The sequence below is a fragment of the Gaeumannomyces tritici genome, assembly GCF_000145635.1.
Source record: "Gaeumannomyces tritici R3-111a-1 unplaced genomic scaffold supercont2.3, whole genome shotgun sequence".
Classification (NCBI taxonomy): Eukaryota; Fungi; Ascomycota; class Sordariomycetes; order Magnaporthales; family Magnaporthaceae; genus Gaeumannomyces; species Gaeumannomyces tritici.
This window is the reverse complement of record NW_008804547.1, coordinates 4,140,305-4,162,913: the sequence shown is the minus strand read 5'-3', so window position 1 is coordinate 4,162,913 and position 22,609 is coordinate 4,140,305. Positions and strand designations below refer to the sequence as shown.

Sequence of the window (22,609 nt, the reverse complement as noted above, 5' to 3'; positions counted from 1 at the left end):
GCCCCGCTTTGGAAGCTCAAGTGGGTCCCTCGTTTGTCGGAGCCTCACCTTTTCTAGAGCTGAATCCCATCACTCCTGATCGCAAACGCTCGACAATCGGCCCAGCCGTCAATACCTCACTCCCATCCCGGGAGACCCTTCTCGCCCACCATGTCGAGCGATTCGGGCACATCTCCGACCACCGACAGGCCGGGCTCCCCAACACCAACCACAACCACAGCGACCGGCGCGCTGACACCATCGCGAACCTCGAGCGCCACGGCGAGCACCGCAAGTACCGAAAGCACCACAAGTACCGCACGCACTGCCAGCCCACGGCCGCAACCGACGAGGTCCCAGTCGATATCGGACCCCAACCTCCACGTCTGCTTCATATGTCTGCTCAACTCCAACGAGACACCCAGGGCAACCTGGGTGAACGCGTGCCCCTGTACGCTCGAAGCGCACGAGGACTGCATGCTCAAGTGGGTGGCGCAAATGGAGGCTTCGGGCGGCCCCGGCGGCGGCAGGCGCGGCTCCAGAAACAAGGGCGGCCTGCGCTGCCCAGCCTGCAAGGGCGCCATCCAGGTGTTTGAGCCCTTTGACCCCATGATGTGGCTACGTGACCGCGCCCACCGCGCCTTCAGCCGCACCTCCCCCATCATTCTGCTCAGCATGATGGGCTCCTTTGCCGTGGCCGGCTCCGCGCACTACGGAATCACGGCCATGTCGCTGTTCGCCGGCGGCAACACAACCATGGCCTGGCTGCGTGTGGGTGACATGAGCAGAAGACCCCCGGGCCTCGTCTGGTGGAGGCATGCCCCGACCTATGCCTTCGTCAGCAGAGCTTGGTTGCTGCACCTGCTCATGCCAGGTCTGTTACTTAACAAGGCCATTCCTGGCATCGACACATACCTGCTCCTACCAGTTTCTCTTGCCGTAGGTCTTACTTCGTACACATACCCACAACCCTGGTTATGTATCTTTACTGACGGGTTCTCGATGCAGTATGGGTTCTCCTTGGCGGCGCGAGACCAGATGCCCATGTGGCCGCTCTCCCCCGAGTGGACCATGACAGTGATGCCGTGCATCAGCTTGTCCTACTGTCACATGTACTACGAGTTCTTTGGTCGCTTTGAGAGGCGCCTCAACCAAACTCTCCGTGGTAACCAAGTTCTGGACGAGACGGAGGTGAGACAGCCACCAGAGCAACAAGAACGACAGCAAGGTCGCCAGCAGCGAGCTGGCAATCGGGGCGGAGCCAACAATAACAACAACAACAACAACAACAACAATAATGAAAACAACATCGGCATCGGCACGGCAATCTTCAGATTGGCTGGCGCCTTCGTCAACATATTCCTTGAGGACGCTATTGATCTCGGAGATGATGACGAGGAGGAGGGAGATGACGGGGAAGGCCTCCTCGAGGTCGAGGTTGGGGTGGATGAGGACGGCAGGCTCCAAATCGAAGTCCACGATGAGGAGGGAGCTGTGGTGTTGGAAGGCGATGCGGAAGCGCGTGCTGTCCTCGAGGAAGCCATCCAAGCCGTGCAGGCGGACATGAATGTCGAGGTTACGGCTGAGCGTGGCCAGGAGCCTGCTGCTGCCGCTGCGGCCGCCGCTGCGGCCACGACGCCCCCTCAGCTGCAGGAAATTGTGCCAGAAGCTCCAGTCGCTGCTGTAGCCGAGGCGCCCGCGGTGGATGCTATGCCGGCCGATCCTCCTCCAGCCATCGACGCGGGCCAGGAGAATCGGGACCGGCCGCAGTGGCAGCGACAGGTCGGCGCCAGTAGCACGGGCGGCACCTGGTCCAGAATCATCAACGGCACCGTCTCGGCGCTGCTCCTGCCGCACATATCGTATGTGATGGGCGAGCTGCTGCGCGTGACACTGCCATCGCGCTGGGTCCGGTCGCCGGCCTGGGGCAAGCCTAGGGGGCTGCTTCAGCACCGGTGGGGACGCAGCCTCATGGGCGGCTGTCTATTCGTCGTGTTACGGGACGCCTTCCTGCTCTACTTCAAGTATCGGCAGGTTGAGCTCCGGAAAAACCGCCGCGTCAAGAATGTCGAGCGACGGGTTGGCGGAAGAAGGGGTGCTTCCACCTCGGCTGCGTCGTGAGGATTTCCATGACGGCAACATGAGACACCTTGCTGGAAGCTGTATGGGCTGCAGGCGCTTGTAGAAACTGTTTATCACAAGCTCATCGCGTGTATAACTCTTTTCTTTTTTTCGGCTTAAAATTTTCTTCCTCACCGTTGGTTTGGCAAGGCGGGCGACATGGGTGGGATTCAGCGGACCTCATAGAACATGACGGGATCCGTCAGGACTTGGGCAAAGAGTGCATATCAAGCATTGTTGACTGTTTTAAGTGCACGCACCTCTTGTGATCCCAAAAGTATTGTACTGCATACTGTAGACTCGCCACTACGAGTACTGCTATGAATAAGTGCTGGCTGCTGGTCCAGCTCGTGGCCCGGCGCGGCCTAATGGCCGAACAGGTCGGTGTCTCTAACGATCTCCATCATCAAAAGGGCGGCTGGAGTCACTGTGCCAAGGGCTCCACCCGCCGTGTCCGCCCTGGTATGCCACGGGGTAGTAACAGGCGGCTAAGTAGTTATTTTAGCTAACGAAATCCTCATCGCCGTCAACTTCGGTCGGGGCTATATACCGGAGGCCTCCGAAGGAGCTTATCTAAACAGGATTTGCACTCGCTGACCAGCAAGTCAGCCAAGCCAGCTATCGTCCGGGCGTGATGAGTCACCTCTTGGTGGCTCAAGACTCGAAGCGGTTGATGGAGACCGGGCCCGCGTCGCCCATGTCGACACTGCATCTCAACGGCGGAAACGGCCCGCGGGTGGAGATTGCCGGGAAAGGGCGAATATGAATCAAGGAACGACGGAAGCAGAACGGATAAACGCGCATGGAGGCCGAAGCGCACAGAACAAGGCGAACATATGTTAAAACGCACAGCAAACCGAGGTCGAAGAGTAAACTAAGGGAAACCCGACTCGCCGCAACACCCCGCCCAGCAACCGCCAGCCGCGCGTGGCTGTTGAAAGCCTTTCCAGTCCACGACGTTGCCTCACCGGAATTTCCAAAACGCCTTCCAAGACCGCCCCTTGAAGCGTGAGCTTCGGAAGTCGAAGTCATCGCCCTCCTCTCTCGTCGCCACGAGCACGGTCCTGATGTGGTCGGCACTCAGTCCGGCATTCTCCTCCTCCCGGGAGGCGAGCAGAGCAGCAACCTTGACCACGTTTTTGATTTGCCGCCCATTCATCGGGAGGCGAGACAGGCGCCAGAAATCCTTGTCTGTGTCCCACGCACCGGCCCGCGAACTGCCTCCATGTCTGCTCCTTGGTGGCCGGCTCCAGGTCCGGATAGTGGAGCGTTAAATCGATCCGGCTGTGCATGGCCCGGTCGATGACGTCGGCGCGGTTGGTGGCCATGATTAGAATGCCGCGGTAGTATTCCAGGAGCCTGTGTTTTCGGTCAGTTTGTTGCAAACATTACTGCAAAGGGGGGGGACACCGGCTTTGCAAGAGTTGTGGTGACGTCGGCATACCCTTCAAAAACTTCGCCGAGTTTTTTTTTTGGGCGATTGGCTTTGGATGGCCAGCGAGTGAAGTACCAGGGGTTTCCCGGGCGAGTGGTTTTTGGCCATACGGACGACGAGCGCCTTGCTTTCAACGTCGGCCTGCCGCTCGATGGTGTCCCGTAGGTCGTTGAAGTACTCCTCCACCCAGTTTTTGCAGCAGCTGCACTTGGGAGGGCCTTCGTACAGAGTCTGCGCGGAGCACTTGAAGCCATCTTCTCCTCGATGCCGTCTTCGCTCGCAAGAAGTTTCGAATGTACGCTCTTCGAAGCCACGCTGTCTCTGGACCTTGTGTTTGAGGCGCTATCATACGTTTGGGGAATCAATCACTGCATAAGTTGAAAGAGATAACGGTCAATGGGCTCGCTTTTTCAGTGGGAAAAAAATCTGGACGTGGCGCTACGGCATCTACGCCCCTGAACCGGGGGCCCCAGGGTCATATGGGTCGACGCAGTCTGCATCGACCAGACCAACAACCAAGAAAAGGCGGAACAGGTCGCGCGGATGGACAATGTCTACCGCAGCGCCGCTAGTGTCGTGGCTTGGGTCGGCCGTGAGTCGCAAACCACACTACTTTTTACAGCAATCTCCGTCACCAGAGCGCTCGTGCGGGAGGACTTGGAGGTAAGTCTCCCAAAGGTTCGGCTGCCCGGTTGGTTCCCATTCAGACCTATGGAGTACGGCCATAGACACCCTCCAGAGCGGCACAGGCGCATGCACCTTGGAGGCTTCTCCAGTCAATGCAGGGGAGCTGGAAACCAACGATAAAGCCGGAGATGCAGGCCATCGGGCTGCTACAGAGCGAAACCTGGCCTAGAACCCTCACAAGAATATTGAAGTGTGGGCTAAGCTGTCCGAGGCGTATATCAAGATCCTTTATCGGCCATGGTGGCAAAGAGTCTGGGTGCTACAGGAGCTCCTGCTGGCCAAAAAGGTCACCCCCCTCTACGGCCCGCATTCTATCGACTGGGAGCTTTTTCGAATGTGCCTGTTTAGAACCATCTCTCTCCTAAAGCACTTCGTATTCTTCTCATCTAGGGATCCCCATACCAGGATCAACCGGATGTCAAGGTTGCTCAACACGCTTGTCTAGAAAACCCGAAAAGCGTTCCCATTGACGATGCAGACCCTGCCCACCTCACCGACGGACTCACAGCTGTGGCGATAGAAGATTTGGTGTCATTAACGAGAAGCTTCGCGGCCACGAACCCTTGCAACAAGTTGTTTGCCCTGTTGAGCATTCTTCCCTCCGAAACCCCAGAGCGACTGGTTTTCACCCCTAACTACTCGACAAAGTTCACACGGGTTCCTAACTTCAGACGTCGTCAGCTTTTTCAATTTTCCTCGATCTAGGTCAACAGCTTCTCAGCACACAGGATTTTGAGCGCGTATATGCGTCACAATTCCGAGAGACCTCCAACTCCAGAGGCAGCCTCAACGGAACCTACGGGGAACGAATCTATAACCAACCAAATCCAGGTTTACAACGCTAGCCTGTACCCAAAATCGCCATTTCCCTTCGAATTTGAGGCATGGGACGAAATCTTCCTCCCATGAAGCGTCACTGTCGACATGGTTTGCCGAACTAGGCTTCGTTGGGACTTGGACCTTGTGGGTCTAGTGCAAGAACATTTCGAAGGCGCTAAGGGGTCGGGCGAAGAAGAGGTCACCGCTGCCCAACTTTCACTCTTCAAGCATTGGAAGTCTCTAGCGGAAGTGGAAGACCAGGGCCTGTACCTATTCACGGACCACACTAGGCTCGAGGCTTTCTGGCGCACCCTCTGGCTGGACCGCTTCCGCGTCGACGGAGAGGGCACAGTATGCTTCCGCCGCATTCCCAAGCTTGAAAACGATAGCACATACTCGTTCAATTCGAGATCGCTCAAGGATGGAGAGACTGTGCGTAAAGTGCTCGCTGGCCTGTTGGCTGAAACTGTGAAGGCGTACCGATTTGCCGACGTCAACCTGTACGGCCTCATTTTTCCGGACCTCTCAAGAATATATCGGTATCGGCCACCCAAACGTGCGGGAGGGGGGTAAGATCGTAGTGCTCCTCGAAGCTGCGGTCCCCTTAATCCTTCGAGAGTTTCCCAAAGGTCATATTGTTGCTGGACAAAGCTATGTACATGGCATTATGGATGGTGAGATGATAAAAGCCAAAGTGGGCGAGGGAGAGCCGAAAGAGTAAGACTTTGAGCAGTTCGTGGTCATTTAAAGCTCGCAGGCAGCAGTGCCTCGGTCTTCGCACTATCTGGGAAGATGCAGAACAGGAGCAAATCATAAGTGAACTTCGTTCTTGGCGCGTCCAGCATTGCCACGGGTATTTTTTGCGAAGCTCTTGTTGCACCTGACGTTGTCGATGTTTGGGACAGCCCGAGCGTCGAGGTATAGTGCCGCTACCGAGGCGGCTTACAAACTAAACCCGAAGGCACACGGGGGTCGGGCCGCATTCCGGCGTCCCTTGCTGGTGAACAGGTGACCGGGTAGGGCGTATAACGCCGGGTGTTGTGAGCGCAGCGGGGAGTTGGTGGTGCGTCCTCGGAGTCACCCCTGGGCCCAGCCGGGGTTTCTGGGGATCAACAAGCCTGAAAAGAGGCAGCAGAATTTGGGGTAATACGATGATTTAAAACAAAGTGGGCGAATATTTGCATATGAGAGGGGAAATAAAACAAAGAACGAGTAAGAAATAGGCTGAGAAAGAACAAGACAAAGAAATCGATCGCATTTCGGAAGTGCATATTTTGTATTTTTATTGGGCTGCCGTCTCTCGCCCTGAAGGCCTGAATGCATGGCTGTGGCTTCGTGGCGCAGCAGCCTCGCGGGCCTGCAGGGGTATCTGTGATTCTCGACCCCTCCATGTGCTTCCACCACCCGAGGGTGGAGTGTGTTGCGGCGGGAGCGCGGTCCAAAAAACAAAAGAGACAAATCAAACCCAAGACCCTTTCTACATTTACGGCCCGCCCTTATCTACTCTTTTGCGCCTTTGGTATTTCCACCGAGCAGCACGAACCGCCACGTCCTCGTCCCCATCACCGTCTTCAGCACAGCACAGTCGAGTCACTACCAATATGGTGGGTAATTCCCAACCCCACATGATGAGGCGGCGGCAGCGAGGCTTGACCAGAGGTCGATGTTCATGCTGTAGCGCCCCTCGCGCATGGCTTGCGTTCTAACATGTCCCAACTCGGTCGGAAAAGGCCACAACATCCAAGCAGCGCCTGGCGCTGGCCATCTGCGACTTCCTCACGGCCTCGGCCAGTGACGGCACCCTCGCCGCCGACGACCGGGAATCCATCGACGTGGCCGTCAACTGTATCGCCGAGTCGTTCAAGGTCGACCCCACAGACAAGGCCGCCGTCTCGGCTGCTATCGGCGACCAGAACCTGCTCAAGATCTACTCGGTCTACGAGAAGCTAAAGGGCGCGTCCAAGCCCGCCGCCGGTGACTCGTCCTCTGCCGCCGCCGCCGCCGGCCCCGTCTCGGAGGAGAAGAAGAAGGAGGCCGAGGGCCTCAAGTCCAAGGGCAACGCTGCCATGGCGCAGAAGGACTACACGACCGCCGTCGACTACTACTCGCAGGCGCTGTCCCTGAACCCGGACAACGTCATCTACCTCTCGAACCGCGCGGCCGCCTACAGCGCCGACAAGAGCCACGAGAAGGCGCGGGCCGACGCCGAGGCGGCCGTGGCCATCGACCCCAAGTACACAAAGGCCTGGAGCCGCCTGGGCCTGGCCCGGTTCGCGCTCGGGGACCCGCAGGGCTCCATGGAGGCCTACGAGAAGGGCATCGAGCACGAGGGCAACGGCGGCAGCGACCCCATGAAGAAGGGCTACGAGACGGCCAAGAGGAAGGTGGAGGAGCTGGGCCTCAACGTCGCCGGCAACGCCGCCCGCGGCGCCACCCCGAGCCTGGCCGACCTTTTGGGCGGCGCTGGCGGTCCCGGCGCCGGCGGTGGTGCCGGCGGCATGCCCGACTTCGGCTCCATCATGAACAACCCCATGTTCGCGTCCATGGCGCAGAGCCTCATGAGCAACCCCGATATGATGAGCAACCTGATGAGCAACCCGCGCCTGCGCGAGATGGCGAACCAGTTCGGCAGCGGCGGCGGCATGCCCGACATGTCGGCCCTCATGTCAGATCCCACCATCGCAGACATGTGAGTCTTTCTCGCGCCCCCCTTCTTTTTTTGTGACCCATGAGGTTTGTGAGTCTACGAGTGTACTGACATACTCCTTCTCTAGGGCGCGGTCGATGATGGGAGGTGGCGGCGCTGGTGCCGATGGCGGCGCCGGGGCTGGCCGCGGGGCCGGACAGTAGAGTTGCATCAAGTCGGCGCCTACAACTAGATAACAAATAATTCTCAGAAAGCCTCTCTTGTGGTATCTTGAAGGGTCGACGGAGTCACACACCCCGCGATATGGTTCCTGCGTTTAATAATGCTGCTTGCACTTTTTTAAACTGATGTCAGCGCTGTTTTAGATATGATTAGTCAAGTGAATTGAAGGTCTATGTACTCTGGGGACCCAGCTCGACGCCCCCGAGGGATGTATCTCAACTGCATCACCACGAGCATCATGAACCTTGATTTACTAGACAGCAGGGAGGCAGATGTATTCCGTGACGGATGTGGGCTTTGTAGTCCGGCCTCCAACGCAGTCGAACCGTTGCTGCGTAATTCCAATATTTTGCACTTGTCACGATCGAGAGTCTCGAGATATCTCCTGTAAAATCGTGAGGTTGCTGCTGTGAATCCGAGGAAGGCCGTTGAGGGCCTCCAGTCAGCACCCAAGCCCTAGCTCCTTCTAACCTCGATAACTATCAAACCCTAGAACGATATGCCTAGAGCATCCCCGGGGTCACTGTTCGCCTTGTACGCCGGTAGGGTGATGAAAAGCAAAACAAACCCAAGCAAATCTCCCGGCTCACTCATTAGATGGACGCACAGTCGGAACTCGTGCAGTTATATGGGGCAAACCATCTACTGTTGCCTTCTATCGCTCCCAAAGGGACATGATATGCCTGACTCCCGTTTATAAAACTGGTCACCATTTGCTGGGAGAGCGGGGAGCAGGCGTCGCCAATCATGGAGCGATGAAGAAATGCACGCATCAGTTACGGGTGTATTACCGGCCCTCCCCGCTTTCACGGCGCAGGCTCGTTCTTGTCGGCCCAGTCCCTCCAGCGCTTATACGTCTCGTAGCCGACGCTCTTCTTGCGGCCCTGGTAGCGCACCACCTTGAGCTCGACGTCGCGCCACCTGTCCTTGCGGCCCATCCAGCCGGCCTTGCGCATGAGGCTCACGACCGTCTCCTCCTTGCCCCAGCCCTGCTCGGGCGCGACGTCGGGCAGGTACGTGGCGCCGTAGCGGCGGCCGTGGTGGTGGAAGCTGACGCGCAGGCCGTGGGTGCCGAGCTCCCAGTCGTCCGCGTCGTCCGCGTCCTCGAAGTCGGTCAGGAGCGTCACGGCCGCCTCGAGCGAGGGCAGCTCGCGCGCCCGGACCGGGTCGAAGCGCGTGTCATGCAGCGCCGCCGTCAGCGCGTACGCCGACAGGCCCTCCTCGAGCGGCTGCGCCTCGAAGGTGCCGATGCAGCCGCGCAGGGAGGGGCCGTGTCGCGCAGAGGTCGTGTTCCACGTCACGAAGAGCGGGGACTCGGCCGGCGGCGGCGGCGGTGGGGATGATGCTGCTTCTGTTGTTGTTGTCGCCGCCAGCTGGTCGCCGCTGTTGTTGTTGGGCGTGGTGGCGGCCGTGTCGGCCGACAGGGACGTGGTGCTAGACCCGGCCGACGACGATGACGACGCGCCCGACGGAGATACGGCGGCGGCGGCGGCGGCCAGGCGGCGGAGGGCTGGGATCTGCTTCGGGGCGGCGGCGGCGGCCGACTTGGCGCCGTCGGCGGTGGCCGCGTAGGCGGCCCACGACTTTTGCACCTCGGCGAGGGACAGCGGCTCGCGGCCCCCGAGGTGGGCGGCCAGCGTCTCGAAGCAGAAGAGGCAGTGCTCGGTGGTCGCCATGGCGGTCGTCGCCCAAAGGGGGGCGGCGGCGACTGCAGAGGCTGGACGGGCTGGCGGGCGGCAAAAGGCAAGGCACAGGGTAAGCGAGATGGACCGATGACGAGGAAAATGGAGAAGCACCAAGGAGATGGCGGACGCGAGATGGCAGTGCGGGAAAAGACGGGAGGGGCCCAAGATTGGGTTGGGTTGGGGCGGCGGTTGGCTTGAGCAAATGCGGGGTTGGAATTGGAAGCTCACGCTTGCAGCTGGGTTTGGGTGAGGGAAGGGAATGAAACGCAAACGCACGAGCTGTCAGCAGACAACTCAAAGAAGCTTGAGCTTATACCTGACCTGGCATAGAGCGTTTTCAGCTTCCTTCTTGCTTCATGTGATGCAAAAGTTGAGCCCTAAGCTTGCAGAGCTTCTCGCTGAGCCAACAAACAAACAAGCCGCTCTTCATGTTTCCTCAAATTCCTCCTGTCGGAGCTGACCGTTTCCTGGAGCACAGCTCGGAATCCAGACGCGTCATGCACGGCGCAAACGGGGACCTGCTGCAGTCGACGACACGCGACGGGCCTTGGAGCTCCGTGCATGTTTGTTCCATTGATAGTGCCGTCCAGACCGCAGCCCAGAAATTCCGTACGGCGGCCAGCGAAAACACGGCGATGGCGACGACCCTGCCCACTTCCCATCGATCGAGAAGTGAAGATTGCCATCTCGGACCGTAAAGGACGGTTGCCGCTCATCCGGCTATTGTCGAGCCCCATATTGGCCCGCGAATGGGCGGGCGGTGATTCCCGATGGGGAAATCTCGCGAGGGGGCACTACCGACGATGAGTGCCGGACAGCACCACCGTCCGGGTCAACTTGTCGCTCGGCAAGCGCTGCTGCCGACATGAACTGTCGATCGATGGTATCATCGGGAAGCAGAAAGGGGTTAAAAGCCAGGGGGGATCTCCGATCCAAGAGATCAGATTCTCCGAGATGTGACATCCTATAGCCCGCGTAGTCTGGGAATGTCACCAAGGATAGCCTAGCCAACACCAACAGACACCCACCCCGTTAAGACTAGTCTGCCATCCTACTCATAGATATGGCGTCCATCTCAAGTCTGCTCGTCGCCGCACTGGCAGTGACCAGCGCGCTCGCGTCACCCCTCGGCCTCGAGCCCCGGCAGCAGCAGCAGCCCTTCCAACCGCGGCCGGGGTACTTCCCACCCACTGGGGACGACACCATCGCCGGGGGCATCTTCTGCATCAGCCTGACGGACCTGGCGGCCTACCTGGCCCGCACGGGCAATAACCCGGGGGCCACCGGGCCCGAGACCCCGCGCGGCGGCGGCGTGCCCGGCCCCGGCTCGGGCCCCTACCCGGCCCGCGTCCTGACGGATCCCTCGCTGCCCGGGCACACCATCTACGCGCCGCAGGCGCCGCCCGCCGGCAACGTGTCACTCGGGTTCATCGCCTGGGGCAACGGCGGCTGCGCCATGAGCGGCGGGTCCGAGTATCGCAACTTCCTGCTCGAGATCGCAAGCCACGGCGTATGTTGACGCTGTGCTACTACTCTATCTGCACATGTATGTGTGCGGCCGCCTGCGGAATAGCAGATCCCTAATCGTCTCATTACAGTACGTCATCTCGGCGGATGGACCAGTTGCGCAAAACCGACAGAGCCTGGTGACGGACATGCGCGCATCCGTGGACTGGGCCGCCAAGGGCGGGGCGTCAAAGTACGGCAACGTCGACGTCGACAACATCATCACGGCCGGCCACAGCTGCGGCGGGCTGTCGGCCATGTCCACGGCATACAACGACCCCCGGGTCAAGCGCGTCATGCTCTTCAACATCGCCATCTTCCAAGACGAGAGGAGGTACCTGCTCGAGAAGATCAACGTCCCGGTCGCTTGGTTCGTGGGCGGCCCCAAGGACATGGGTTATCCGAACGTGAGTTGAACGCCCCGTCAGAGACGTTCTGTTTCCAGAGCCCTCCCTGCCGGTTTCATGGCGCGCTGACAGACAGGGGCAACCAACGCCCCCGTTGGGACATTGGGCAGGCCGAGAAAGACTACAAGCTCCTGCCTGGAGGCGTCCCCGCGTACAAGACGAGCCTGGACACGGGCCATGGCGGCACCTTTGGCGCGACCAACGGAGGAAAGTTTGGCAAGGCCGCCGTCGCCTATCTACAGTGGCAATTCCGGAAGGACGAAAAGTCCAAACAGATCCTTCTAGACGCCAAATCCCCGGGCAGCCTGGTCTCTGATAAATGGACGGTGGAGCACAAGAACTGGAGCTAGGAGGGTCGGGGCGGGCGGTGGATGGGGATAACGAGATTGCATGGTGAGAAAGGCGAAATGTGATGGCAGAGACGCTTTGAGACGGAGGGCCAGGGACGAAAAGGGAGGATAAAACAGAAAAAAATAATGAAGATAAAAAAAAAACGATGTACCACTTTTAGGTGGGGACTTCAAACGCTGGCGCAGGTGTCAGCTTGAGAGGCGTCATCACCGTTGTTGGGCCTTGTCCAGCAGCTGATTCGTGAGGCTGTTGGCACGCTGAGGCCAACGGCCGCCTGGCTGGCCTGGCTGGAGCTGAAATGTGCATCAAAACGGAGGGCTGTTTTGAGACTGTATGTTCCGAGCGCTTAGTGGTCTCTCGGCGAATAATCATCAGGAGGAAATTCCCCCGAGGCGTCCTTTCGAGACAAGGCGCCTCAGAGGCTGGCCGGCCGGCTGTGTTTTTAGCTTGTGCCCCTTCCATGAGTTTCCGGCCGGGCTGGCAGCACGGCACTGCATGAGTCGTGACGGCGCGCCGCCACTATTGATGGAGTCAAACGGCTGCCAAACAGCTGTGGCTCAGCGCTATCAATAGGGTGACGTGACGTAACGGGAGCTAAAGGTCTAGCTAGGCTTAGACTAGACGAGACGAGACAGTCGATCGGTTGCCATGGAACAGAAGGAGAGTTCATGGAAGGCCAAGATGTCACACACACGCACACACTCTCCTCTCACTGCCTAGAAGGAGCTGGGGACCGGCAAATTGGATAAGCTTTTAGACGCAAGAAATAGAGCCACCTTTGGTTCCACGGGATGGAATCATCTGGACCAGGCTGGTGACATCCAATCAATTCCTCTACTCGTCTTTTCTTTTTCCTGCTCGTATCCTGGACGGGGTTGTTCCTGCAACACGGAAGGGACGGAAAAAGGCCCACTTGTGTCTGATCGTCCAGCCCCGACTGTCGCATTTCCACAGGGGGGTCCCCCAGGCCTTCGTTTCCTATGCCCTCCAAACATGACCCAAACGCCACGCGGCAAGGAAATGCGCTTAAAATATAAAATTGTCTTGGCGATCCTCCCTTAATTGCATAACAGGGACGCGTCGGGCGTGGCCACAGCGGGGCCAAGACGCGGGACCATGGGGTAAAGGCGTGGGTTTGGCCAAGACGAACCGCCGCAGACAGACTGCGTTTCATCTCGTTACCTGCGGTTGGGGGGGCAAGAGCCGCCGCCACCGCTTGCCATCAAGCTTATCCAGCACACCCCGAGCTAAGATGCTGTTTCTGGCCATGGCTGCCGGGGTCTAGCCTTGTTTCTGGATGTCGAGGGTCAGAACACGGTCTCTGGCCCAGACACCGGACCCTGGCCCGGGCCAGGGTGCGGCCACCAGGCGGGCCATCCGAAGGAAAGCCGTGACTCTCAGCCCCCGTACGTAGAAGCTGCAACCTTGAGGGGGATTTCGGGGGTGCCTTGCCCTTGCTTGGTGGAGGGCATGGTCCGAGCTACCGGCCAAGCCACGGCGATTCCCCTCGGATCTTCGAGATCCTCTGCTGTGGCTCTGGATGAAACCCGGACCGGCCGTCGTTGATGATCGCTGTTATACCCATGCCCAATCTGCCAGAGAGAAATCACAGGGCCGAGTGTAGCAGCCGGACACAGATATATAGGGCCCGTCCACTTTAGAGCAGCGTTGCCTTCTTTTCTCTCTTTTTTTGTCTCCATCCTCTTCTCAACCACCCGTTTTTCACAACTCGTAGTCCAGTCAACTGTGTAATCTTGCTCGTCGCCGGCCGACAAATCATTGCTTTCGTCTCTTTCACCATTTTTCCAGAACGAAATCAAGTCGACAGCTTCGTCACCACCAACACAATCCTTCAAGATGCAGTTCACCATCCTCAGCGTTTTCGCCCTGGTCGCCGCCGTCTCGGCCTCCTCTCTGTCGCAGAACGAGGGCTTTGGTATGTGGCGCGCTTTACATGGACCATGACAGTCGTGGCTTGAGACATGCTAACACTTTTCCTTTACAGTCGTCGTCAAGCGTCAGGCCCAGGCTGCCGAGGTGGCCGTCAACGCGCCGGCCATGACCAACGAGGCTGGCGAGGTCATTCCCTTCGATTCGACCAAAGTCTACCTTGGCGCTGCCGCCAACGGCCAGTAAACTGGCGTCGCCAACAATCGGCGGATGACAGACGGGGATGAGATAGGGGGAGAGACGACAGTCAGATGACTTGGTCGCGGAACCCATCGATCACGCCAACTACGTACCGAGCCTTCTCCGGTCGTGGGGGAGAGACGGTGGGGATATACACTACAACTTAATGAAGGATACCACGGAGACGCCAGACCGAGATCGGACGTCGGAATGCATAGACACAGCAGCCAGAGCGCCACCATCTAGTCAACTTGGCTCTGGCTGTGCTGGGGAGGGAGACATCTGAGCCAGCAATGATTTTGAGGGATTTGCAGGGGCTCTACCCGGGCCTTCCGGGAGAGTCCTGCCTTTCGCTCTGGGCGGATCAACACAAGACAAACTGCCCGTTATGAATACACTTCTTTTTTTGCAGCTCGCCTGCAGCCGATTCTTTTTCAACTGTCTGTACAAATCTGCCGTCTGTGAAAATGATGTCTGTGATTACGAATATTGCGAACAAGTCTGCGGGAGGAAAGACTGGAGGGCTGTTCGAGGCCTGATCCTGGTCCAAGGTTAAAAAAGACATGAGACCGGATGCCGAAGAAAAGGTGGCGGCCAGGGGTCACGGCTACGTACCATCTGCGAGAGAATTGAACAATAAAAACCCACCCAGTAACAGGGGGTTAACAGGGGGGTTGGAACTGGAAAGCGCAGGGTCGTGGTGACTCGCGGGGATGTCACGAGACTTCAAGAATTTCTCGTCCTTTGAAAGCATTTCTCGATTTCTCTCCTTCTTTCACCAACTTCAAAATGGCAGTATCTTCATGCCAGCACGTGACCCCCCTTCAGCCACCCCTGTGATCTCCAGTTTTAACCCCCCTGTTGGGAGGTGGGTTTTTATTGTTTATTTCCCTCGCAGATGGTAGGTAGCCAGAAACTGGACCCACTGCCAAGGGGGCGGCGCCCCACGCCCCAAGGCAAACGCCGGGCCGGGGCTGGAGAGCTCTTGCCCCAAACTTGAGGCCCCTGGCAGGGTCTGGTGGGTCAGCTCTTCAGCTCCACCTATTTGGGTCGGGGAGACAATCATTCTCATTGAGGCCTGGTTGGGGTAACGATGAGGACCAATGACCCATTCCGCTGTTTTGTTTTGCTCAGACCACACGCACAGTCTGGTATGTCGACTTTGGCTTTGTGTCCGTCAAATGCCAAGCTGGCTGATATGGAACCGGGTGACTAGCAGCAACAATCCCAAGGATCGGGTAGAGTGATGTGGAAATGGAGAACAGCTGCCTCAGCTCAGCCTCGATTATGGTGGCACACTGGCTGCCGATTCACTTCCACAATGGGTGATTCAACAGCGTCACGCCATCCCCAGCTCCTTCACAAACATCATTTCTTCAGCTGCCTAGAACTTGACCAGAAAATTCGGCATTGACTGGGAGGAATGGCACAACCAATGGCACAAAAAGAGGCACGATCCCCTCGGCGAGCCTGTGTCTTGCGCGAGTTCGGTGACCGAGGAAGTCGCTTTGTCAACGCCACGTCCCGGGCTCGGCGTGGGTTTGGCGCGCGGTGTGCAAACGCACATCCCAAAGCGGCGACGGCAGAAGCACTACCACCACACAGACGGGCACAACATATGCACCTTGATGGGTCACCAAAAGACAATGGAGCAACAGCACAGGGTGGGCTGTTGGCTGCTGCTGCTCCTCGTTGTTGAGGAGGCCATGACTGCAGTACAACAGGGCTGGGCGGTGCTGCATCCGCTTCGTCCTGACCACCAGGCGGGTCCTGCGGGAGCGAGCATGCGGACGGAATCCGAGCTTCTGATTCCACTTGACCCTCGTTTGTCCAAGGCCTGCCCAGCTCGCGCGCTTGCTGTGGCATCGACGGCCCAACGACTTTCTCTACTTGGCCAACTAGGAACGACCTGGTTGCAGCAGCTACACATATATAAGTGGCGTTGGCTGTTACTGACCTATTACGGATGAGCCCTTTTTTTTATGCAGGGGCGGAAGATTCCGAGCCTGCTGCTGAGTGCGCCAACAAAACAGAGGGATGAATGTAGGGTAATGTAAGGGAATGCAGGCCAAACAAAGGCGCTGGATTATTGACATAATCTGCTCGCTCAGGCCCGGGTCGACCGCATCGCATCACACCCGATCCGCCAGGACAAAAGGAATCCCACATGCCAAGTTGGGCACTTGCACCTCAGCCGCTCAGCCGCGCCCAATCCTCACTCAAGCGGCCGCCCACGAGATGCCGGCAGAGACTTGGAAATCCAGGCTGGCGCCTACCCAGCCTATCCTAAACCCGGCCTAGCGGGGGGCAGGCTCTGACGATGGCGTAGGGACGCAAAACGGACCCACCAATAGCTGAGAGCCAGCACACAGTTTGCCTCCCTTGCTTGCTGTCTTTTCTGGCTTTTTTTCTCTCTCTTTCTTTTCCCGTTCCCGCGTCACCGCTCGCTCTTGGACTCCACGCCCCGCGCCCGTGGGACGTGGTCACGGCATTAGGACTACAGCCTGCCTGCTGGGCTCCGGCATGTGGCTTGGGTACCCCCCATCCGCCCGCACTAGGCTCGGGATTGCATGTGCTAGATCAGGACTTCGGCGCCAGCCCAAGAGGGGCTGAGCTGCTAGCGGGCTCTGTGAAGTGAAGAGCACGAACTATCCTGTGCTTCCTTCCCAGACTGTTGTGCTCCCTAGTCCATGTGGCTGCACGCTTGGGACAAGGACCCCAGCGGGCTCTTGCGTGGTGTAGTCTTGGCTATTTTTTATTATTTCTTCCTCTCCCTTCCCGCTCCGATGCTACCCCCCAGACCTGTCGATCACAAAAGGCTTGGGACAAATCGGGACGTGTCGGTTTGACTGGCTGTCCATCACGGCATACTTTCCGCTAGCAAGCGCTGGGTTCTCTCACATATTGGTCGCCCGTCGAGAACATGAGCTTGCCATAGTACCATCGCAGCCTCATGCCGGGTAACTCGCCATACTCCCATAACCTCACATTTTCGAGCAGTTCTGTGTCTCGTCCCAAGCAAGAGATACTCGGAGGCAAACCTAAAACTCAACAACCATCGACAAAAAAACTGCTCAGAATGGGCAAACACAGAGAACAAGGGCACTTTGACCGTGCCAGGTGGCGTCTCGCCCTGCTGGTGCCATTTTGGATCTTGCAGATCCTTTTTCTCCTTGGCTTGATGGGCGTCTTCTCCTATCAACTGGTCGCTACATCGGAGCTTCTCAAGGACGAGGAAACCAAGGAAAACGTGTCAACAGTCAAGATAGTGTAGGTTACCTCTCTGCCTCGTTGCCGCCAGCTAGCGATGCTTTCTAGAGGAGCCGAACAAAAAGAAGCTGACATGCTTCGAACCTAGATGGGAGGTTTGCAACGTCGGCTTCTCGCTTGTATCTCTCGGCCTGTGTCTCGGCGAGGTTGCCAAGCTCGTGACCGAGACCCTGACGCCTCTGGCCATGCTGATCTCGCACATCATCAAAACCGTGCTCGCGTTTGCGGTCCTCGGCCTGGACGTCGCCATGCACCTGCAGAACCTGGAGGGGAAATACGCCCTGATCGGGCTGGGCATCGATGGCGGTTTACTGTACGCGGACCACGCTCCTCCATTCTTTCGCCCCCGAGTATACAAGACTAACAGAACGCTCCTTTGCCTCGCAGGCTTGCCACCACTGTCCCAACGATATACTCCATCCTCGTGTACCGACGGCACCTGAAATACAGTGACTACCAGCCAGCCGTCAACGCAAAGTCGTACGGCTTCAGCACCCCGCCAAAGACTAGCACGCTGCCGAACGACAGCCGGCTCGAGCTGGGCGACGACTTCTACCACAACGGCAGTGAGACCTCGTACCCGTCCCAGACCGCGAGCCTGGGCAGCTCTTGCTCGCGCTCCGGCTCCGTCTCCAAGCACGCCGGCGCCCTGGTCGCCGGCGCCCGGTCCATGTCCACACGGTCCACACGGTCCACACGGCGCGTCTCCAGCGGCGGGTCCTCGATCCTCACCATGCTCGACGTCGGCGGAAGCGGCCTCGACGTCGCAAAGCCCCGCGCCGCCGTCGCCACCAGCCCCCCGCGCGAGCCGTACTCGCACGAGCGCAGCACCGAGTTCGAGGAGTACGTCAAGCGCCGCTCCATGGTCGCCGGCAGTGACGGCGGCCTCTCGGCCCTCGACGCCCTGTCGCCCTCGGGCACCACCCGCTGCGTCAGCTGGGCCAGCTCCAGGGGTTTGTTGCCCGTGCCCGAGGACGATCAGGAGGGGGGCGGCGGTGGCGGCGGTGCGTACTCGGCGTACAGCCCCTACCGCAGCGGCAGCTTCAGCTACGGGCCGTCCCTGTCGCCTCCGGGCTCGCCGCCCAACGGCCCGGCGACGTCGCCGTCTCCCTACGTCGCCTACGCCCCGCCACCGCCGCGGGACAGGGCCGGGAGCGGCGGGTCCGACGGAACGGCGCTGCTGGCCGAGTCTGGGGACCTCGGGGGCCAGTCCATGTCTCGGAGTTCATGACGGCTGGGGTAAGGGGCTGCTCGTAATTCTTGTTGTTGTTGTCTTGTGTATGCATATTATGGCATGTTTTTCATGACCCATGGTTTGGCGTTTTCTGCTTTTTACTATCGGCATTTTCTGATCTTGGTGCCCGCCGTCATTCCGCGGGCACCCTCGGAACTTGTGGTCGTTTTGGTAGCTCTGTCCAGACTTGGGAACGCGTGGCCCTGGCAGGTTGCCTGTGCTAGCCAGATTAGCTCGGCGTGGCCGCTAGTCACAACTGGAAACAAATGTACATGTGCCATTCTCCGTGTACGAATATCGTGATTCCAATTATTGTGAATGGCAGAGAGTGTAAACAGAGAAGGAATAGACGTGAATCGTCTTTGTATGAGTGAGACTTTGTCAATAGGGAACCGAGTCACGGATAGGGGTCTACATCAAAGGTGAAACGCTCTGATATCGTGGTACACTAGCACATGTAAAGAAAATATGAGCATCACTCACAAGGCAGCCCATTGTGGCCACGCGTGAACAGAGTTTCAGACGCGTCATATATATATCGATGGAGGCATGTCCGTCAGCCACAGACTGTCAAGGCGCGATGGAGTCATTCACCACACGGAGGAAAGAAACTATAAGCCCAGGGAACATGCTCGAGGTGTACCAGAGCCCTCTGCCACGAGGGGGACATCGGCGGCGAGAACGGCACAGCGACCGCCCTCGGGCTCCTCCTCGCTAGATCTCCCTAGGTTCACGAATGAAACCCGTCAACCTTGTGTGACGACATTTACCGTAAAATGTGCATCTGGTGGTTGCCGCAACTGCTAGCATTACATGGTTTCTTGAGGAAGACTGTTCGTGAGTAGTATCCGATCTGCCACGCTGCCCGTCTGACCGCTCACCGAGCGGGTTGTCGATCTTGGTAGGGAAGGTTAAACCAAGTGCATGGGCCATGTGGTTGGACCGGGGACGAGTTGGCGGGCCCCTTTGAGCACAAGATCACAGGCTAGGCTGACTGCAATGCAGCAGGTTACCGTCCCATCCGAAATATCACCTATGCTATGCCGGAGAATGGCTCATGTCAAGGGACGATCACAAGATACGTCTTTCTGGGTGCAAGGTGATTCATAACCCCCAGGTGAAGAGTTGTGGTGCCAGCTTAGATTGTGGGAATTGCGACCTGCATCCTCGACCAATATAACCATCACGAAAACAGCCTACCGGTAAAAAGGTGGTGCCAGGGGGGTTGGGTATTCTTCGTGCCACCGATCAGGTCCCAAACAAACAGGAATTGCCCGCCCAAGAAAACCCCTTAAAAGCCCCTCGCTCCCCCAGACGCCCAAACGAAATATCCATACATGGAGCCCAGTGGTGAGAGAGACGAGTACGTAAAAAAAATAAAAAATAACAAAGGAAACGAGAGGGACCCAGAAACACGTCGCAGCCCGGGGGAATAGTGACGCCTAACGCTATGCAGAACAGGGCAAGTAAAAAAGGTATACCAATATGGTGGCTGGCAAGGAAACGAGGGAGGTTGGCAAGGTGACAGTGAGGAAGGAGAAATGATGACTAGGGGACGCAGATGCAACGACAATTGCGTTGATGATGAATAGAAATGGAGGAGAGGATTCATCTCGCGAAAGAGGATGGCAGCAACTGCCCGTGTTTGATAACTCCGTTTTTGCCCCAATCTTTTGCGAGTTAAATCTCGGGTCCGGATGAATAGGTGGGTATTTGGGTTGGGCCGTGGCACCGAGGTGCCCTTAGGTTTCGGTATGACAAGCAGCTCAAGGGGTCTTGGGGCGCTTCCAGTAGTATTGCTGTACAGGAGTGGGCACAAGGTCAGCAAAGAGGTTTGTTTGATTGCGTGCCTTGACTGGGTAGGCGGGGTAAAGCGTGCTGCACGTCACCCAACGCTCAACGAATAAGAGAAACTAACCTTGTGCTGCTTCCTGCAGTTCCTCAGGCTGGGCTTCCTCATGCCGTCCGTGACGGCGAGGCGGCGCAGCTCGTCGTCGTCCTTCTCGGGGACGTAGTAGTACTCGCTCTCGAGCGGCTTGCCGGCCGCGTCCTTGCCCTGGCGCGGGATGGTGCCGATGCAGGGGACGGCCTCGATGATGGAGCGGAGGCAGGCCTTTGTGAGCCTGCCGTCGAGCCGCTCGAGCGCGGGCAGCTGCGCCATGATGGCCGACAGCGGCGTCGACGAGAGCCGCGAGTAGGCCAGCTGGTTCGCCACGTGATTGGTTATGGCCTGCACGTCGAACTCAGCAAGGTCGGGCTCTGCGGCGGTGGCAGTCGTCGTCTCGGGGGCGGGGGTCTCGTCGTCGACGCGCTTGCGGGACTCACTGTCGCCGCTGCGGCTGGCGCTGCGGCTGTTGCCGGCGCTGGCGGTCCTGCTCGAGGTGGTGGAGGCGGTGGCGACGACGGTGGAGAGGGCACCGGTGGCCGAGACGATCTTATCGGCGAGGGCCTTGGTGCCGCTCGCGGCGGATCGTCGCATGTGGGGAGGGGCGAGTACGGGGGTGCGCATCTTGGGGCTCGATGCCGTGATGGACGCCATGCGGTTGGACAGGTTCGCGCCGAAGGGGCCGAACGAGTGCACGATCGGGTCGTTCTCCTCGTCCGGATTGTGCTGCTCCTGCTCGTCGTCGTCGGACACGGGCTCGCTGAGATCGCTGGAGAAGCTCTGGGTGGCCTCGGTCATGAAGCTGGCGTTGGCATCGGCCATGGGCTGCTGCTTGGGCAGCTCGGGCTCGTCGTCGCCGCTGGCGTCCTCGTATATCTGGATCTGCTCGCCGTCCGAGCCGCCGCTGACGGGTCCAGACAGCAGGGTGCCCAGGTTCGTGGCGATGGAGGGCAGGTTCGAGGGGGACGGAGACTCGGGAGACCGGATAAGCCTGTTCCTGCACAGGGGGCTCGACGGCAGGTCGTAGCCGCGCGGAGCGCGGGTGGGCGACTCGTCCCAGGACGAGTCCGACAGGTTGCCGAGGCACTCGTGGTGGTCACGCTTGGGCCATTGGATCAGGACTCGGGCGTCCTGAACCTCGATCATGATCTGGGCCGACTCGGAATCGGACTCGAACATGTCACCTTTGCCCAGGTCCCAGGTCTGGCCCTGGCAGTGCAACTTGAGACCATTCCATCCCTCGCACACGATCTCGACCTTGTTAGGGTCCAGGTGATGCATGGCTGGGATGTAGCGGGCCTTGACGTGTACCCGGCTGATCTGGCGGTTCGCGGAGAGCTGATAGTGGGACGAGTTGCTGGATCGGCCCATCAGGAGGGCCTCGCCGTTCTCGTTAAGCTCGACAGTGGGAACCGAGGCGAGCGGGGCGCGTTCAGAGATGACCGAGGCGGTCCGCTGCAGAGACGGACGCGGGCCACCGCGGGGCGGCGAGGAGGACATGATGCCTGTGCTCGAGGTCGGCACGGGCGTCGGGTACTTGTAGGCGCCATTGTTTCGTGCCTGTCGCTTGGCCGGCCGAGGCCGGACCGGGGACGGCGACAGGGGCTCGAAGGCGGGCAGGAGCGAAGCGGCCCGGCGCTTCGTCCCAGCCATGGTCCTGGTGGGCGAGGAGTCCATTGCTAATGGTGAACAATGGTGGCAGTATACACGGCCAGGTAGGGCCCTCACAGAGATGAGGCTTGAGAGAGCTGTCCGCCTCCGTCGCCAGCCGAGGTGCCGCCCAGGCCAGGGCGAGATGTGAGCAAGAAAGTCGCGTTGCTTGAATGTTTTCTTCTTTCAATCCCACTGCCGCCAACTTCTCCCCCTACCGCACCGGGCGTGGAAGTGGTCGAGGCAGGAGACAGGGCAGGGAAAGGCAGGGAAGGCAGGGTCTCGGTACCAGGGGATGATGGGACGATGAGAGGAGCACAGAAGAAGAAAAGGGATATCTGGATATTCAGCCTTCTGAAAACAGATTTCTCGAATAGGACGGAGATGGCCTCTTCAAAAGAGGCCCAGGGCAGGAATTGGGCGTTGTGGGGAGTTTTGGGATTTAAAGCGAGGCACGGGACGCACACAAGGAACGAGGTTTCGCGGTGACCGTGTGGCCGTCTCACACTTTGCCAGTCTTGGGCCCATGTCGAGCCAGACGCGATCTCGGCTGCACGAGAAGCGCGTCTTTGGCGTGCAAG

At 58.8% G+C, this 22,609-nt stretch overlaps 10 protein-coding genes across 10 annotated transcripts; 7 read left to right on the top strand and 3 right to left on the bottom strand.

Annotated features, from left to right (window-relative positions):
• Positions 1-59: 59 nt before the first annotated feature.
• Positions 60-2,407, top strand: GGTG_06500 (hypothetical protein). Its single transcript, XM_009224318.1, has 2 exons — positions 60-918; positions 988-2,407. The coding sequence occupies exons 1-2, from the start codon at positions 151-153 to the stop codon at positions 2,098-2,100; spliced, it is 1,881 nt and encodes a 626-aa protein (XP_009222582.1). The 5' UTR covers positions 60-150; the 3' UTR covers positions 2,101-2,407.
• Positions 2,408-2,836: 429 nt separating this feature from the next.
• On the bottom strand, positions 2,837-3,890 carry GGTG_06499 (hypothetical protein). Its single transcript, XM_009224317.1, has 2 exons — positions 3,545-3,890; positions 2,837-3,459 (listed from the first exon to the last, which is right to left on the bottom strand). The coding sequence occupies exons 1-2, from the start codon at positions 3,787-3,789 to the stop codon at positions 3,129-3,131; spliced, it is 576 nt and encodes a 191-aa protein (XP_009222581.1). The 5' UTR covers positions 3,790-3,890; the 3' UTR covers positions 2,837-3,128.
• A 195-nt stretch (positions 3,891-4,085) lies between these two features.
• Positions 4,086-4,667, top strand: GGTG_06498 (hypothetical protein; the record flags this gene model as incomplete). The annotated part of the gene is made up of 3 exons (XM_009224316.1): positions 4,086-4,127; positions 4,174-4,198; positions 4,414-4,667. The coding sequence occupies 3 exons, from the start codon at positions 4,086-4,088 to the stop codon at positions 4,665-4,667; spliced, it is 321 nt and encodes a 106-aa protein (XP_009222580.1).
• Positions 4,668-5,146: 479 nt separating this feature from the next.
• Positions 5,147-5,614, top strand: GGTG_06497 (hypothetical protein; the record flags this gene model as incomplete). Its single annotated transcript, XM_009224315.1, has 1 exon — positions 5,147-5,614. The coding sequence occupies one exon, from the start codon at positions 5,147-5,149 to the stop codon at positions 5,612-5,614; it is 468 nt and encodes a 155-aa protein (XP_009222579.1).
• Positions 5,615-6,385: 771 nt separating this feature from the next.
• GGTG_06496 (Hsc70 cochaperone) lies at positions 6,386-8,279 on the top strand. The gene is made up of 3 exons (XM_009224314.1): positions 6,386-6,645; positions 6,772-7,730; positions 7,816-8,279. Exons 1-3 carry the CDS (start codon positions 6,643-6,645, stop codon positions 7,889-7,891), a joined length of 1,038 nt encoding a protein of 345 aa, XP_009222578.1. The 5' UTR covers positions 6,386-6,642; the 3' UTR covers positions 7,892-8,279.
• On the bottom strand, positions 7,997-10,165 carry GGTG_06495 (hypothetical protein). Its single transcript, XM_009224313.1, has one exon. The coding sequence runs from the start codon at positions 9,584-9,586 to the stop codon at positions 8,717-8,719; it is 870 nt and encodes a 289-aa protein (XP_009222577.1). The 5' UTR covers positions 9,587-10,165; the 3' UTR covers positions 7,997-8,716.
• A 329-nt stretch (positions 10,166-10,494) lies between these two features.
• Positions 10,495-11,858, top strand: GGTG_06494 (hypothetical protein; the record flags this gene model as incomplete). Its single annotated transcript, XM_009224312.1, has 3 exons — positions 10,495-11,105; positions 11,194-11,508; positions 11,619-11,858. Exons 1-3 carry the CDS (start codon positions 10,659-10,661, stop codon positions 11,856-11,858), a joined length of 1,002 nt encoding a protein of 333 aa, XP_009222576.1. The 5' UTR covers positions 10,495-10,658.
• A 1,659-nt stretch (positions 11,859-13,517) lies between these two features.
• Positions 13,518-14,416, top strand: GGTG_06493 (hypothetical protein). Its single transcript, XM_009224311.1, has 2 exons — positions 13,518-13,795; positions 13,865-14,416. Exons 1-2 carry the CDS (start codon positions 13,717-13,719, stop codon positions 13,993-13,995), a joined length of 210 nt encoding a protein of 69 aa, XP_009222575.1. The 5' UTR covers positions 13,518-13,716; the 3' UTR covers positions 13,996-14,416.
• Positions 14,417-15,044: 628 nt separating this feature from the next.
• On the top strand, positions 15,045-18,898 carry GGTG_06492 (hypothetical protein). The gene is made up of 4 exons (XM_009224310.1): positions 15,045-15,140; positions 15,206-17,259; positions 17,348-17,572; positions 17,647-18,898. The coding sequence occupies exons 2-4, from the start codon at positions 16,943-16,945 to the stop codon at positions 18,488-18,490; spliced, it is 1,386 nt and encodes a 461-aa protein (XP_009222574.1). The 5' UTR covers positions 15,045-15,140; positions 15,206-16,942; the 3' UTR covers positions 18,491-18,898.
• A 681-nt stretch (positions 18,899-19,579) lies between these two features.
• On the bottom strand, positions 19,580-22,543 carry GGTG_06491 (hypothetical protein). The gene is made up of 2 exons (XM_009224309.1): positions 20,412-22,543; positions 19,580-20,292 (listed from the first exon to the last, which is right to left on the bottom strand). The coding sequence occupies exons 1-2, from the start codon at positions 22,053-22,055 to the stop codon at positions 20,260-20,262; spliced, it is 1,677 nt and encodes a 558-aa protein (XP_009222573.1). The 5' UTR covers positions 22,056-22,543; the 3' UTR covers positions 19,580-20,259.
• Between the last annotated feature and the right edge of the window lie 66 nt (positions 22,544-22,609).

Coding starts and splice junctions, on each gene's coding strand:
- GGTG_06500 (XM_009224318.1), top strand. CDS start 151: ATGTCGAGCGATTCGGGCACATCTCCGACCACCGACAGGCCGGGCTCC. Junction 919..987: donor TCCTACCAGTTTCTCTTGCC/GTAGGTCTTACT, acceptor TTCTCGATGCAG/TATGGGTTCTCCTTGGCGGC.
- GGTG_06499 (XM_009224317.1), bottom strand. CDS start 3,789: ATGGCTTCAAGTGCTCCGCGCAGACTCTGTACGAAGGCCCTCCCAAGT. Junction 3,460..3,544: donor CTCGGCGAAGTTTTTGAAGG/GTATGCCGACGT, acceptor CCGAAAACACAG/GCTCCTGGAATACTACCGCG.
- GGTG_06496 (XM_009224314.1), top strand. Junction 7,731..7,815: donor GATCCCACCATCGCAGACAT/GTGAGTCTTTCT, acceptor CTCCTTCTCTAG/GGCGCGGTCGATGATGGGAG.
- GGTG_06495 (XM_009224313.1), bottom strand. CDS start 9,586: ATGGCGACCACCGAGCACTGCCTCTTCTGCTTCGAGACGCTGGCCGCC.
- GGTG_06493 (XM_009224311.1), top strand. CDS start 13,717: ATGCAGTTCACCATCCTCAGCGTTTTCGCCCTGGTCGCCGCCGTCTCG. Junction 13,796..13,864: donor GTCGCAGAACGAGGGCTTTG/GTATGTGGCGCG, acceptor TTTCCTTTACAG/TCGTCGTCAAGCGTCAGGCC.
- GGTG_06492 (XM_009224310.1), top strand. CDS start 16,943: ATGCCGGGTAACTCGCCATACTCCCATAACCTCACATTTTCGAGCAGT. Junction 17,260..17,347: donor GTGTCAACAGTCAAGATAGT/GTAGGTTACCTC, acceptor CTTCGAACCTAG/ATGGGAGGTTTGCAACGTCG. Junction 17,573..17,646: donor GGCATCGATGGCGGTTTACT/GTACGCGGACCA, acceptor TTTGCCTCGCAG/GCTTGCCACCACTGTCCCAA.
- GGTG_06491 (XM_009224309.1), bottom strand. CDS start 22,055: ATGGACTCCTCGCCCACCAGGACCATGGCTGGGACGAAGCGCCGGGCC. Junction 20,293..20,411: donor ACTGCAGGAAGCAGCACAAG/GTTAGTTTCTCT, acceptor ACTCCTGTACAG/CAATACTACTGGAAGCGCCC.